The 15,614-nt window shown below is 31.5% G+C and overlaps 1 protein-coding gene across 1 annotated transcript in view; it reads right to left on the bottom strand.

Moving 5' to 3' along the window:
- The window catches only part of Gcat (Glycine C-acetyltransferase), a 43,316-nt gene extending 29,052 nt beyond the window's left edge, over positions 1-14,264 (bottom strand). The window contains exons 1-3 of the mRNA XM_085818028.1: positions 13,934-14,264; positions 5,891-6,123; positions 5,505-5,594 (exon numbers count right to left, since the gene is read on the bottom strand). Coding sequence (XP_085674154.1) covers positions 5,505-5,594; positions 5,891-6,123; positions 13,934-13,982 — 372 coding nt within the window. The 5' untranslated portion in view covers positions 13,983-14,264. The remainder of the gene's footprint in view (positions 1-5,504; positions 5,595-5,890; positions 6,124-13,933) is intronic.
- Between the last annotated feature and the right edge of the window lie 1,350 nt (positions 14,265-15,614).

Here is a 15,614-nt window from a genome sequence, read left to right as displayed (position 1 = left end):
ACAAGTACTTGTTGGATAGTTTTTAATTAGGGAGCGGAAAATTTTTGAAAATGTCTCTAAACGGCACAGAAGCTATACATTTCTTACCTTTAATTTATTTTAGAGTTATGGTTTCATTTCATGCATTTTTCTTAACTGGTATGTCATATATCAGGACTTAGGTTGAGTTTTTGCATCTATACGGCCCCTGACGATGTCACGCGCAATTTAATTTATTGCGGCGTTTCTGTGTAATTTTAATTTTTTTCCCGCCATTTTTCTCGAGTGCGGCGTTTATGCTGATGCGGCCTTTCTTCCGGAAATTACGGTACATTTGCTTTATGTATTTATTTTTTAAAATTAAAGAGCAACAGTTTATAAATATAATTTCTGATTTGGCTTAAGCAAGTCGTTACATTAGATTATAATACTAGTATTAACATAGGTGATTGTAATATACTAATGTATGGTGCCTTGGATGCAAAAATGCTTGCATGAGTGGCAGAAACTGAATGATCCGCTGTTTTTATCTGAAGATTTCTGGATTTTCACAGCTGGCACCTTCCAGGAGTATGGGTTTCATAGCAGTACAGTCAAAAGTCGTTAATTCGGACACCCATAATCCGGAATGATCTATAATCCGGACCTCAAAGCTAAGAACTTTCTGCGCATGCGCCGCGTTGGCACATGTTTTATGCGTGCGCGTAAGACCTTGACTTCTGTGCATATGCGTGTGCGGAAGTGCAGAATACGTTTTCGCCTGCGCGTTTAATGTATAACGGATGGTGTAAGCTAAAATTATCTAATTATCTATTTCAGTTAATGTTAATGATTGCGTTGTTCCTTAATCTTCGAATTGGATCCCGCTTATTATTTTTTTCAGACTGTAAGAGCAATTTTATAAAAGTAAACTTAAACTTTCGATTATGTCAAATAGAATTTCCGATGCCGGAACTCCCAAAGGATCTACAAAGCGAAAGAATGTTTCGATGTCAATCAAACAAAAAGTGGAATTTCTCCAAAAAATGGATAGAGGCATATCCTTTGTTTCTCTAACCATTCCGAAATCTGTTTATCAATTTCACGTTGCTCTGCGGGGAAGGGGAACGTCGCGGCGCGCAATGAACTGGAAGTTGATCTGTCAGCACTATCGTTATCTTCAGGGCAGATGTTTTTATTTTATTCGGCTTATAGTTCATTACTAAATGTAGTATGTTTCGATGTCCAACAAACAAAAAGTGGAATTGCTGCAAAAAATGGATAAAGACATGAAGAATGTGACAGAGAGGTTAGTGAAAACGAAAAAATTTAGATTGACAAGTTAGTCGGTATTCTCGGCCCAGCAATTAACGGGACTTGAACAGCAAAACTTTGTAACTGAACAAGAAATTATGTCTGTTTATAGAATTAAAGAGAAAGTATTATCACATAAAACAAAGCAACTTAAACAACTTACATTGAAAGAAATGTTTAATAAAGTAAACAAATAAATATTAAGCTTATTTTTTTTGTAAATTTTGATACCCTTTAGATTATAATTGTTCTTTATTTCATAAATTACGGTTTCATATTTTTAATTTTAGAATTTCTGCATGCCATCTTACGAGATTTAAACTGATGATCTATAATCCGGAAAAATCAATAATCCGGAATCGCCAAAAGTCCTGACGAGTCCGGATTAACGACTTTTGACTGTATTACATTTATTTTCTGAATAATCTATAAATTATGCACCATTTCTCTGATAAATATTTATTTTCAGTATATGGCCAAAGAAAGCTAAGGAGGAGGAGAAGAAAATCATGCTAGAAAATGTGGTAGAACTAAGAAGGAAATTATGAAAAACTATGAAAAAGGAACCATGCAAAGTGATTTGTGCAAGCAATGTAACTATTGTTACAATGTCAAAGAAAGTTGAAAGTTGATTTTTATGAAGAACTGAGAATACGGCTAATGAAGTATCTATTCAGCAAAAATTAAGTTATGGAAGAAATAAAAACTTTATTACATATCTGTGATAACGATACACAACTAAAAAAGTATTTTGACATGATCATTTTAAAAGCACAAGCTATTTAGCATGACCTTAAATAGAAGTTGCCATTTACTATCATCAGCAAAGACTTAGGTATAGGATTTAAAGCTAATGAAGGATGGTTTGAGAATTTCAAGAAAAGAATTAGTAGCTACAGTATTGTCAGACATGAAAACATTAGTGTTGACAAAAAGTGCATTAAGGAATTCATGAAACTGAAGAAGTCAGAAGATTACAGACCAGAACAAGTTTTCAGCTATAATAAGGGTGGTCTTTGTCTGAGGAAAAATATCTCAAAGAACATTCATCACAACATAGGAAATGATATTTTCATGACATAAGCCAATGAAAGTTTAACTTTACTTTTTTTTTGTGTTAATGGCAATGATAGTCTGTTAAACATAAACTTCTATAGGTTTATCATCACTCTGCAAGTCTTTAAAGAACAAAATGCTAATAAACACAAATTTCATGTAATATGCTGACATAACAACACAGCTTAGACAACTATACAATTCTTCTCTAAATGTATGGCAGAAGTTTTTGCTTCCACTGTAAAATAGGATCTACAAGAAAAGAATCTACTTGAAAAAGTCCTCCATATGATTGAATGCTCCAGTATATTTACCACAGAAAGAAGAGTTCAACTACATCAATATTAAGTTCTTGCCTCCTAATGCTACATCAATCTTACAGCCGATGAATCTATTACCAACTTTAAAAGTACAACTTTTCAATATATTAACAACTTTGAAAGGCTTGATACCAAAGTTCTTTTCAAAGAATGTTTTAAGTTACCATTGATAAAAAATTAACCATCAAATAATTCTAAAAGTACCATTTACTGCAATTTCAGGGAGATAAGCCATGGCTTTACGTGTGTTTAAAAGTTGAAAATTTAGATCTGTGGTGTATCTGCCGGAGCGGCGTATCTAAAGCAATTTTATTTTTCCTCTGTCCTTAAAACTTCGCTAGTTCAGATCATAAGTTATGCACAAGCAAAACGGTTACATTAGAATTTACTGCAGTATTTTAACCTCATATTGCACTAAGGCAGTGCAATAAGTTCAAACTCGCCTAAGGTACGTGGCACTCTGTGCAAAGACACCGTAATGCATGTACTTTCTGCTAAACTCCATGGTTTTGCCCACATTTTCCTACAATTCTTTTTTTTAATGGAAACAGCTACATTTACTTGCCAAGTGCTGTGTTCATTCTTATAAAGTTTTACTGCTTTGTAGCTTGTTTTTTGTTTACCTTATCATTCATGCTTTACAAATATTATTATGGCTCCTACTTAAAGAAAAAGTTGGTTAATCTTTGGATTATGGTAACTTGGTGATTTTTTGGAGAAAATTTGGCACCCAACCCTGCTACAGCAACCTGCTAGTTTTTGTTTGGACGCCATTTTGTTTTCACGAAGTAAAGGCATTTTTATTTTTGTTTTAACTCAAAATTTTTTTCCAACAATCTGCTAGCCGAATTACGCTTATGCTAAAACTTTTATGGAGCAAAAGTGCTTAATCATGACAAAGATTAGGTGCGAAATTGGGAGAAATTGCAGAATTGCAAAGTGCTTGCCGCGTTTTTAAGAATTGCACATACACGGTATCATCCATGTACACGCCGACCTATTTTCACTTAAAAAAACATCCCAGAATTGCACAAAAATGGCACTGTGCACACTCTTGACTTTATCCATGTACACTGCTAAAGTCCTAGCTAGTAACCTTTATCGCCTTACTAAAACGTCGCCAAACTACCTGTTACCATATTCCAAAGATTAGCCAAAAAATTATACAGCTGCTTTCAAGCTTTCGGCAGTGAAGAAAGCAATCAAAATTGGAAATCTGCTGTGGCTAAAGAATTTCAAGTTGGCGAGCGAAGCATTCGGCGGTGGAAATCTAAACAAGAAGAATTAGAGCAAATGCTTAAGAATAAAACATCACGTCGAACTAGTGTCATATCCTGGCCCTGTTTTGGAAGACAATTTAGAGAAATGGACAATAGAGCAGAGAGTAAGGCCCATTTTCAAATTTTGCTTACATATGCTGTCTCAGAAGAAAAGAAAGAAAATTCAAGATAAATTATGTTTAGAGTTTAATTTGAGCAATGCAATGCATAAAGATAACTGTACATATATTTCTACAATTCAAAATATAAAGAAAAATCAACTAAAATTTTTGAGGCATAAATCTTAAAATGTGTGACTCAAGGCAAAAATGCCTGTCCCTTTCAAGTTTCATGTTATTCACCCTCTTTGCTTTGTAACCTAATTTATTTTTTTAAATAAAAAAGTTTAATTATTTTAAATATGAACTATTAGTGTGCTATATTCATGATAAAAATTAATTACAGAAGTTTTCTTTCCTTCAAAAAATCAATAGAAAATAATTTGTCTTTCAATTCATGTCAAGTCCATTACCTTGAGATTATTTCACCCAAAATTAGTTTGCAAATCTGTCTAAAAGGGGCAATATATATTCAGTGACACAAATAAACTAGTCAAGCTAAGTTTGACTACTTTGAATAGGTACTGCCCCCCCTTGAAGCAGATTTACAAACTAATTGGGGGTAAAATAATCTCAAGGTAACGGATTTGACATGAAGTGGAAGACAAATTATTTTTATTGATTTGCCAAATTTTTACCTAAAAATTTTCATTTGATTTTTTATATTTTAAAGTGTAGAAATATATTTATAGTCATTTTATGCAATGCACTGCTAAAATTACACTGTAAATATTAATTTATCTTGAATTTTCTTTCTTTTCTTCTAGGACAGCATATGTAAGCAATTAATACTTAAATTTGTTTTTGATCAGTTAAAGAATTTTCCAGACTAGTGCAACATATTTATCAATTAATCTATAAGTATGCAAAAGAGGTAATGTCCAAAACAATCAAAAACGAAAATATTTCTCAGAAATAACTAATTTCCACTTTTCCAAAATGAACCCAACCTGTTCTGACTGATGCAGCGACCATTTCTTAGAAACAGAAAAATCACAGAATTCCATTTCTGAGACATACCACAATTTCTGCTAATTATTATGCTGCAATTATCAATAAGTTTGAATAATGCCAAACATGCGATAAATACCAATGATGTGTAGAAATCATAGTGGTATCTACCCGATTCTCATTGTCCATATCACATTAAATATTCTCACTGCATTTATCAAAGCTTTAAACAAACATAATACACAATAAAAATTTCTCTTTATTTCAAGACCATATTATTCACACAGTCTTCAAATATAACATGCTTTTATAACAAAACAAAAATTATTCAAAAGTATTTCAAAACCGATAATAATAATAATGGGATGTAAATAACAATAAAGATAACAGCTTTACATACTCATAGGTTAATTAACCTCTAAATTTTTAAAAAGAGACAAATTATATTTTTTAAATAAACATTTACAAATTTATATATCATTTCAAAAATACATAACTGGAACCTTTAAGAATGCATAAATAAATACCTGCGTGCCACAAATAAAGCGAACTGAACTTAAACCAGCACCATATGCATCCAGAGCACTTTTCCCTGCCTCGATTATACCTGGGTGACTCTAAAAATAAAGCATTTGAATGCCTATGAAATATAGCCTTCACAATTTATAATTATACTATTAAACAATGTAGAATTTCTTTATCCCAAAAAATATAGTACAAAACATTGCATCAAACTGTTTTTTTTTTCTTTTAATTAGTTAATCTATTATTAAGCTTAGCTTTCATAATTCAAGAATTACATTAAAATATAATGTATTTAAAGCCTGTCATAAACACCATGTATTTGTAAACAATCTTATTTTACTTCACCATAATCATTAGCCAAAGAAAATATAAAACTCCATTTACTTACAGACAGACCAAGATAGTTATTTGCACAGAAGTTTATTACAGGTTTAGGTACACCTTGAACATTTATATGAGCTGCTTGTTTTGAGGTTATGATTCTTTCACTTTTGTATGTTTTTGCATTTTTAATTCCTTCTAACTGTTCATCTAAAATCACTTTTGTGGCAGCCCAGGCACTAGACTGTACGGCAGGAACTTTGCATGTTTGATATAAATCAATCTGAAGTTTATATAGACCTATAAAATTTAATACACACAGATTATAAAAAAAAATTACTTTCATAAAAATACAAGAGTGTACAAATAGTATTGCCATCTTTCCTACAGAAGATATAGATGACCTTTCATATTCTCAAACTTCATCATAACACAATTTCATTCTAAGCAATTTTTTTATTATAAATTAATGGTTTATTTTTTATCAGTGTGAATCAGATATTATAGTGATAGTTTCAAGATATTACGGTAAAAAGCAGGGCTGTGGAGTCATGGAGTTTGGCACATTTTGGGGTAAAAGGAGTCGGAGCTGAAGTCGGTAAAAACAGGTCAACTTCAACTCCAGTTTTTATTGGACAGTTTGAATTTGAAATGAAATTAAAGTGAACTGAAATACAAATTAATGACAAACTGAGTTATTATTTTCTATTTTATTGACATATTAATAAATAAATATAAGGGAGGAGGATGGATGTGATATTTGGCATTAGCGATTAAATTGATTCATTTAGTTACAAATCTCCTTAGTAAATTTAGGTAAGCAGCAATAGCAGCAAGAACTACCCAAATTGATGCTGTTCTTAGGATGAGAGCAGGAAAAGGAGCAATTATTGATCAAGCAACATGATGAGGAAGTACATATTTGATGATATGGAGGTTGTTAGAATTAAGAACTTTTTTAGAAAATTTAAACAACCCTAATGTTTCACTAACAGAAAGACTCACTAACAGAAATAAAGGAATTATTTCTTCAATGAGGAAAAGAGAAACTAGTGTGCTAAACAAAGAGATCTTGCTGGGTTCAATATATATAGACCCTAAACCACGAATTTCGTTGGATGACTAACAAATTAAGAAGACAAAGATATATGAACTTTCAATAAAAATGAAATTATTTTCAGAACAAGTGGGAGTATTCAAATCAGGAAAGTCGAACAGCAGACATCTCTAACATCTTCTTCCAGTGATGAATTAGATTTTGAGATATATTTTTGGATAATATCGAAAAGGCTAAAGCAATGCAAATGAAAATAAAGAACCAAGAGCCTTTAAATATAAAACTGAAGAAAGATTTCTACACAACAAGATTTCTACACAACCTTTGAAGAAATAGAGAAATATGATTGCTCTTGCAAGACACCTCATTTAGAACTTATAAAAATCTATCCTGAAAAGTTAAAAGAAGTAGCCTTAACAATAACAGCTCATCCTCCTACTCGAGTCGGTGTGGAAAGACTCTTCTCAGCTCTGAAGTTTATCAAATCGGATCTACGGTTCTCCAACAAAAATCTTGCCGAACCTATACTGTTTCTTAGAAATAACGGTACTATTCGGTTTCGAGGGCCGTAAAAAAATTGCAGCGAAAATGTAAGCGCAAAAGCGCCAAATCTAGCAAACGCGCCCATTTAACAGCACGCCAAATCTAGCGTACGCGCTGATTTCAGATTGCGTAAGTTTATATAGTTCTATATTTCTTAAGACGCCATTGAAATACTAGTTTAATTTTTAAATCATTTTTTGATTTTAAATCCTTTTTTGATATCCTATGGATTTAACAATATGGGAATTGCCATGACGAAAAGTCGACAATAGAATTTTGGGTAAAGTGCAGAATCGCCCACTGCTTGACGCGTTTTTTAGAATTGCACATACTCGGTATCCATGTGCACATCGACCTATTTTCACTTTAAAAAAAATTCCCAGAATTGCACAAAAATGGCACTGCGCACACCCTTGACTTTATCTATGTACACATCGACCTATGTTCACTTAAAAAGTAAAGGAAAATTGACAAAAATCCAATTGTTTTTACCCTTGTAAAAAGCGGCAAACAAATAAGTGGGCGATTCTGCACTTTACCGAGAATTTTTCAAAGAAAAGGCATGATTCATTATAGAAAATTATGTTTGAACAACGAACGAGATGAAATTATGCTTTAGCGATAAGTCGGTAGCGAAATAGCGATGTAGGCATCCATTCAGTTATGTTTAGCAATTTTTATATAAATTATAATAATGATTTGAAATAGTTATTGACTCTTATGCTTTCATTCAGTCCTGTTTAGCCTTTTTCATATAAATTATAATAATAAAAAAGTATTATATGAAATTAACCTTTCATCTAAATTAAAACATCAATCTTAAATAGTTATTTACTATTATACTTCCTTCTTGACGCAATTATTAAGGTTGTCGCAATTATTTTTGGCAGCATTGGCATTAACAATAGTTTGGCGATTTTTTACGGCCCTCGAAACCGAATAGTACCGAAATAACTAATGCAAGTTTTTCCATTTCATTTTAAATGTAATTTAATATAAGTAATTTGCTATGCCATCAGTTTTTTCTGTAGCATCTATTACTTCTTTCATACTAAAAAAATAAGCTGTAATCCATGTGTATATGTTTACACATACAGTACAAAGACCAAAATCCGGACTTGTTGGGAATTTGGCGATTCCGGATTTTTCCGGATATTAGATCATCAGTTTAAACCTAGTGAGATGGCAAGTAGAAATTATAAAATTAAAAATATGAAATCATGATTTATGAAATAATGAAGTACAGTCATACGTATGCACATATGTGTTTACGTGTGCGCGTTTAATGTGCAATGGACGGTATAAGCTAAGCTAAAATGATCTAATTATCTATTTCAGTTAATGTTGCAGATTGCGTTGTTCCTTAATCTTCTAATTGGATCCGGCTTATTATTTTTTGCAGACTGTTAGAGCAATTTTATAAAAGTAAGCTTGAACTTTCGATTATCTCAAAAAGAATTTATTCTGAAACTGCCAAAGGATCTACAAAGCGAAAGTATGTTTCGATGTCCATCAAACAAACAGTGAAATTGCTGCAAAAAATGGATAAAGGCACATCCTTTGTTTCTCTAACCATTCCGAAATCTGTTATCAATTTCATGCTGCTCTGCGGAAGGGGGGGGCATCACGGCGCGCAATGAACTGGAAGTTGATTTGTTAGCACTATCCTTATCTTTAGGGCAGATGTTTTTATTTTATTCAGCTTATAATTCCTTACTAAATGTAGTATTTCATGTTGATGTACTCCGTCCTTGATATAACTTATATCAAATTCCTCGTCATTATAAAAATGACGAATACAAATCAAATAGTTTTCTGGTTGCAATTTTCTAATTTCGACTATGCGCAATGTATGCTTTACGCATGCGCGCGTTTAAAGAAATGTTTAATAAAGTAAACAAATAAATATTAAGCTTTTTTTTTTTTTTTGTAAATTTTGATACCCTTTAGATCATAATTGCTCTTTATTTCATAAATTACGGTTTCATATTTTTAATTTTATAATTTCTGCTTGCCATCTTACCAGATTTAAATTGATGATTTATAATCCGGAATCGACGAAGTCCCGACGAGTCTAGATTAAAGACTTTTGACTGTATTTATGATCTAAAAGGTATCAAAATTCACAAAAAAAAGGTTATTTAATTATGGCAAAGCCTCGAGGGCTATCTGCCTAAGGGAACGGATGCCTTTGTGGAATACTTTCTAAAGGAAACTGGCTCGTATACACGTCACACATGGGGAAAACCACAAAAACATCCATGTAGCCAGCCTGTTCGCGGATTCGAACCTTAGACCGGGCATCACGGCGCGCAATGAACTGGAAGTTGATTTGTTAGCACCATCCTTATCTTTAGGGCAGATGTTTTTATTTTATTCAGCTTTACTAAATGTAGTATTTCATGTCGATGTACTCCGTCCTTGATATAATTTATATCAAATTCCGTTTGATCTTTACAATATGGTAACTGGTAGTTTGGCGACATTTTGGAGGCGATAAAGGTTACTACCTGGCACTTTGGTAATAACGTGAGCAGTACTCAGTTCCGATTACGCATTATTTTGTGTGAGGGAAATGAGAGATCATGGGATATGTCATGTGATATTAATAGACGAATTACAGTTCTTTAATCGGAAAAGGGGGCAAATCAGGAAAAAATCTGGAAATTTTGTATTTGGCTTTGTTCTGTGTTGTGTGAAACAGTGCTCGTGAATTTTTGGATCCCATGGCCGTAACTAAAGTGAATTCGAAATGAGTATTTATGTATGTATTAATTTAATGTATGTGCTCATTTATATTTTAAGTAGTGTTTTTGAATTTAATTATATTTTAATTAAATGATAGTTATTTTGTGAATTTTATGTTTGTAGGAATTTGGTATACGTTTTAGTTGAAGTAAACGTGCATGGAAATAATTTAAATATCTGACAATAAGTATTTTTAATGGTTGCGGTATGAATTCGTTGGTGACGTGTATAATGTAATAGATGATTTAGAGGTAAAAGTTTTTGGATATTTTATTTATTTTATATGTGGAAATGTTCATTACTTTTTCGCGATCAGGTAATTTCATATATGTTCTTTTTACCGGGTTTAAAGATTGAGAAAATTGTCATGTATTTTCGTGAAATTTTTCTAATTTATGAGAAAAAAGCAGTGTACATGGATATAGTGAAGGGTGTGCGCAATGCCATTTTTGTGCAATTCTGGGATGTTTTTTTAAGTAAAAATAAGTCGGCGTGTACATGGTTTAGTGATATTTTAATTAAATTATAGTTATTTTGTGAATTTTATGTTTGTAGCAATTTGGTATACGTTTAAGTTGAAGTAAACGTGCATGGAAATAATTTAAATATTTGATACTAAGTATTTGTAATGCTTGCGGTATGAATTTGTTGGTGACGTGTATAATATAATAGATGATTTAGAGGTAAAAGTTTTTGGATATTTTATTTATTTTATATGTGGAAATGTTCATATTTGGAAAGGGTAAATACTTTTTCGCGATCAGGTAATTTCATTTATGTTCTTTTTACCAGGTTTAAAGATTGAGAAAATTGTCATGTATTTTCGTGAAATTTTTCTAATTTATGAGAAAAAAGCAGTGTACATGGATATAGTGAAGAGTGTGCGCAATGCCATTTTTGTGCAATTCTGGGATGTTTTTTTAAGTAAAAATAAGTCGGCGTGTACATGGTTTATGTGTATGTGTTATTTTGAAAAACGCGTAAGGAGTATGGTATTGTGCACTTTTTCCCAATTTTGCAGTGAATATTTGTCATGATTAAGCAGTTTTGTTAGATAAAATTTCTAGCATAAGTGTAATTCGGCTAGTAGATTGTTGGAAGAAGTGTTCAGTAGATAAAAAGAAAAGAAACATGTCTTTACTTCGTGAAGACAAAATGGCGGCGGGAAAAAAAAATAAGAGGGTTGCTGTAGGAGAGTTAGTCGCCAAATTTTCGCCAAAAAAACGTCAAGTTACCATAATGTAAAGATCAACCCAAATTCCTAGTCATTATAAAAATGACGAATACAAATCAAATAGTTTTCTGGTTGCAATTTTCTAATTTCAACTATGCGCAATGTATGCTTTAAGCATGCGCGTGTTGAAAGAAATGTTTAATAAAGTAAACAAATAAATATTAAGCTTTTTTTTTTGTAAATTTTGATACCTTTTAGATCATAATTGCTCTTTATTTCATAAATTATGGTTTCATATTTTTAATTTTATAATTTCTACTTGCCATCTTACCAGATTTAAATTGATGATTAATAATCCGGAATCGCCGAAGTCCCGACGAGTCTAGATTAAAGACTTTTGACTGTATTTATGATCTGAAAGGTATCAAAATTTACAAAAAAAAGGTTATTTAATTATGGCAAAGCCTCGAGGGCTATCTGCCTAAGGGGACGGATGCCTTTGTGGAGGACTTTCTAAAGGAAACTGCCTCGTATACATGTCACACATGGAGAAAACCACAAAAACACCCATGCAGCCAGCCTGTTCGCGGATTCGAACCTTAGGCCGAACTACCAGTGTTCAGCGACTTTACCGCTCGATCACTGGTAGGCTTACCAAAAAAAAAAAAAAGCTTGACATTTATTTGTTTACCTTATTAAACATTTCTTTCAATGTTAGTTGTTTAAGTTGTTTCAGTTTTTGTGCTAAAACTTTCTTTTTAATTCTGTAGACAGACATAATGTCTTGTTTAGTTACATCGTTGAAGTCCTGTAATTGCTGAATGTTGTTTATAAATGTGAGAAAAGCATGAAATTGACAGAAAGAAACGATAATAAACAATGCTTTTGTAGGAAACAGTCTAGTGTGAAAGAGGAAAGGCATGATGTGTGTAGAACTATAAGGAAATAATCTTGGTTTGAGTAATTTGGATAAGTGTACAGTTTTCTAAGTGAAGTGAAAATGTCCTCAGAAATATGCAATTGAAGATCTGAAAGTTTCTAATCACACAACTGGTATAATTTCTGTAGGGAAATATGTATTCATGTTATGATGAGAGATGGTTGCAGTTGAAGGAATTGGAAAAGATGCACTTTTTTTTTTAAGAGTGGTTTTGAATCGAACAAGTGTCTGCTTGCTTGATGTAATTACTGAATGGGTGTTGTCTGGCATCACAATCATTTACAACTGCTGGGCTGCCTATAAATGTCTCAAAGATGAAGGATTTTGGCATTTAGAGGTAAACTACAGTTTGACGTATGTGGGCCCAGCAACAGGGGTAGAGAAGAAGGGGTAGGGACAGAAATCAAATGATTTCTTGGAATTCTAAGAATTGAAGAGAAGAAATGGTCAATTTATATTTGTATGAATTTATGTGAAGAAAAAGGCACGATTATTCCGTTATGTTTTCTGCAAGGATTTTAAGTTTTAAAAATTCAACTTTTTGTGTGTGTGTGCATTTGCATGTGTAGTTATTTTTATTTTTTGTCATTTTAAATGTCAAGCTCTTGCATAGTGTCTTCAGGAAAAGTTGCAACTCCAAGACATGAGACACGAGAGTCCGCCAAATTGCCAGTCTTGAAATTTGCACCAAGCATTGGGCGATTCTTCAATTTCTCCAAACATTTCATGTAAAAGCAAGCATTATTATTTTGTATGGTAATTCAAAAGATACTTTCTATTTAAATACTTATACTACAATAAGCCAGTTTTAACCACATAGTTAAATTTTCACAAAAATTACTGATAATTCCCAGAAAGAAGCAACTTTGTAAAACTTGGATGAAAAACATTTATAGCATATTTACAGCAAGGAAACAATTTAAGAAATTTCTTTTACCTGCAACAAATATGCGAAGAGAATGCGATAATGTTGAAGAGTTCATATATAGAAAAATTCATATTATTCATGAATTCTTTACAATTCATTTATAAAATTCATATACCAATTTTTTAATCCAACTGCACATACAGATAGCAATTTAAAAATGAACTTTTTATGAAGTGTATGTGTTCTCAGAAAACCATTCTGCAGTTTCTCAAACACAGAGTTGAAAAGAGAATATCTGAATATTTCTCAATACCATATTTCATTTCTGGTCCCGAATTTCAATTATAAATATTAAAAATATGAACGTAAGGAATATGACAACCAACCTGTTCTATAAATTTTCAAAATTTTTTACGAATCATGACACACTAGGAACCCTCACCTCTTAGAAAACTGTACATATATAATTACTTCGAATCTTAGAAAACTGTTTTAAGTAATACGGAGTGGCATAAAAATAACACACATTAACACAGAAAATATGCGAATCAAATCCACTAACAGAAGTTTTTGTTACACAATAAACAGTACTTTTTATTAACACATATACCTTAAAAAGGCTTAAATTATATCCGAAACTTTTTTTTAAATAATAAAAATATGTATTAAGTTCTTCAAATTAGAAAATTCAGACATTAACTATCCTGATTCTTCATCTATACAAAAATCTTTAATTTCATTACTATTAACAATGAAAAATATTCCGTAAGTAAACTTTACCTATGCGTAACATTTTGGAAACTCCAGCAGCACATTGAATACGCGGCATCTCGGTGTAAACGAATCGAGAAATAAGCAGCCACCTGTTCTGCGACCCCCTTCCTCAGTTTTGTGTCTGACAGCTGCTTTCTGACCAAATTATGCCTATTTCATATAATTAGAATTATTTCCTTCTTAATATTAATTAGCATTACGTAAACCCTCAGAATTTTTGCATAAAAACTGTATAAGAGACGATAATTCTTTGTTTACTTCAGTTTTTCTCATTTTTGATATAATTTTCATTTTATTTATTTATTTACTTTTTAAGAATCCAAAACCGGAACTAAATTCAGCATCTAAGTAACAGAAATGACTGTTAACGCTCTGATTGGTCATTAGGTATCACGTGGTCTTCTCTAAGCTAAGACTATAGCCAGATGTAGGAATCAACCATTCTTGAGGAAAGCATACTACTTCGGTGTTACTGTGTTTATAAACGCATACCGTTCATATTCCAAATAACAATGAGATGCTATGACAGTTATTACACTTGAGTATATTTCTGAGAATTAATTCAGTGTATTAAAATGTATATAAAACCCACATAAGAAAAAAAAAAAAATAAAAGCTGTCACAACATTTTTTGTCAAGCGAGAGTCAAAACAAAATCACGGCGCTAACAATTACGTATTTTAAATCAAAACTGTCAAATATAAATTTAAATTAGCTGAACATAATCATTCTCATACATGTTATGGAAAAATGAACTCAGTCAGATTCTCTGTTATCACTTCTGTTTTTTCTTAAAACTCTATTTACATCCCAATACAAAGGAAAGAGCATCCCATATTTTTATTTTTAATATCATATAAATTTATCAGATGAAATTTTAGAATAAAAAATTCCTGCCTGCACAGTAAGAACAGATGGAATTTTAAATAAAAAGGATCACAAAATGTATTTACAGTTTATATTATGTATTTAAATAATTTAAATCAAATTGAAAATAAAATAAAATTTACTCAAAATTTTAAAAAAATCTATCGCACATAGTTGCCATTAAGCACTTATTTCAACAAATTTGCTTTTCTTTCTCTTTCTTTTTAAATTTATTTATGAAAGAGAAGATGACAAATTGACTTTTCATACTTATCATGTTCTTTAAAATACACAGCTTTTAAATAATTACCAAACTCTTTTAGTGTTATAGTAGCTGTGCAAGTGAAACCTGTTTTTGAACTTCCTTGTACTTTTAGCTGTCTCTCACACTTTCCTTTTATTTTGTATATACCAATTCTATTCCAGGAAAATAGTGTTTAGGTGCACTTCTTTCAGCTTAATGCCAGATGACTGTACTGTAAAATGTGTTGCAGTTCTTTTCTCTTCATCGGATAAGCACAAATAAAAGTCCAAAGGTAAAAAAAAACATACAGTGGCTCACAAAAGTCTTCGTACGCTTACGAGTTTCAGTAAAATATTGCTTTATTCATGAACAAAAATTAATATTTTAAAAGGAATTTTTTTAATAATATATATATATATAAATTTCTCCTAGCAACAATACATTAATTATTTTATGAACATGTTAAAACCTTTTTTTGAAAATCAATAACGAAAAAGTAACAGAAAAGTTACTTCACAAAAGTCTTCATATGCTTTAAAAGAAATCTGGATATATTAGAAAATATTACAGTATATT

The sequence above is a fragment of the Stegodyphus dumicola genome, chromosome 6 (assembly GCF_044657685.1).
Source record: "Stegodyphus dumicola isolate Sdum_Otavi_A_Nest chromosome 6, ASM4465768v1".
In the NCBI taxonomy this organism is placed as follows: Eukaryota; Metazoa; Arthropoda; class Arachnida; order Araneae; family Eresidae; genus Stegodyphus; species Stegodyphus dumicola.
This window is presented reverse-complemented; position numbering and strand designations above follow the sequence as displayed.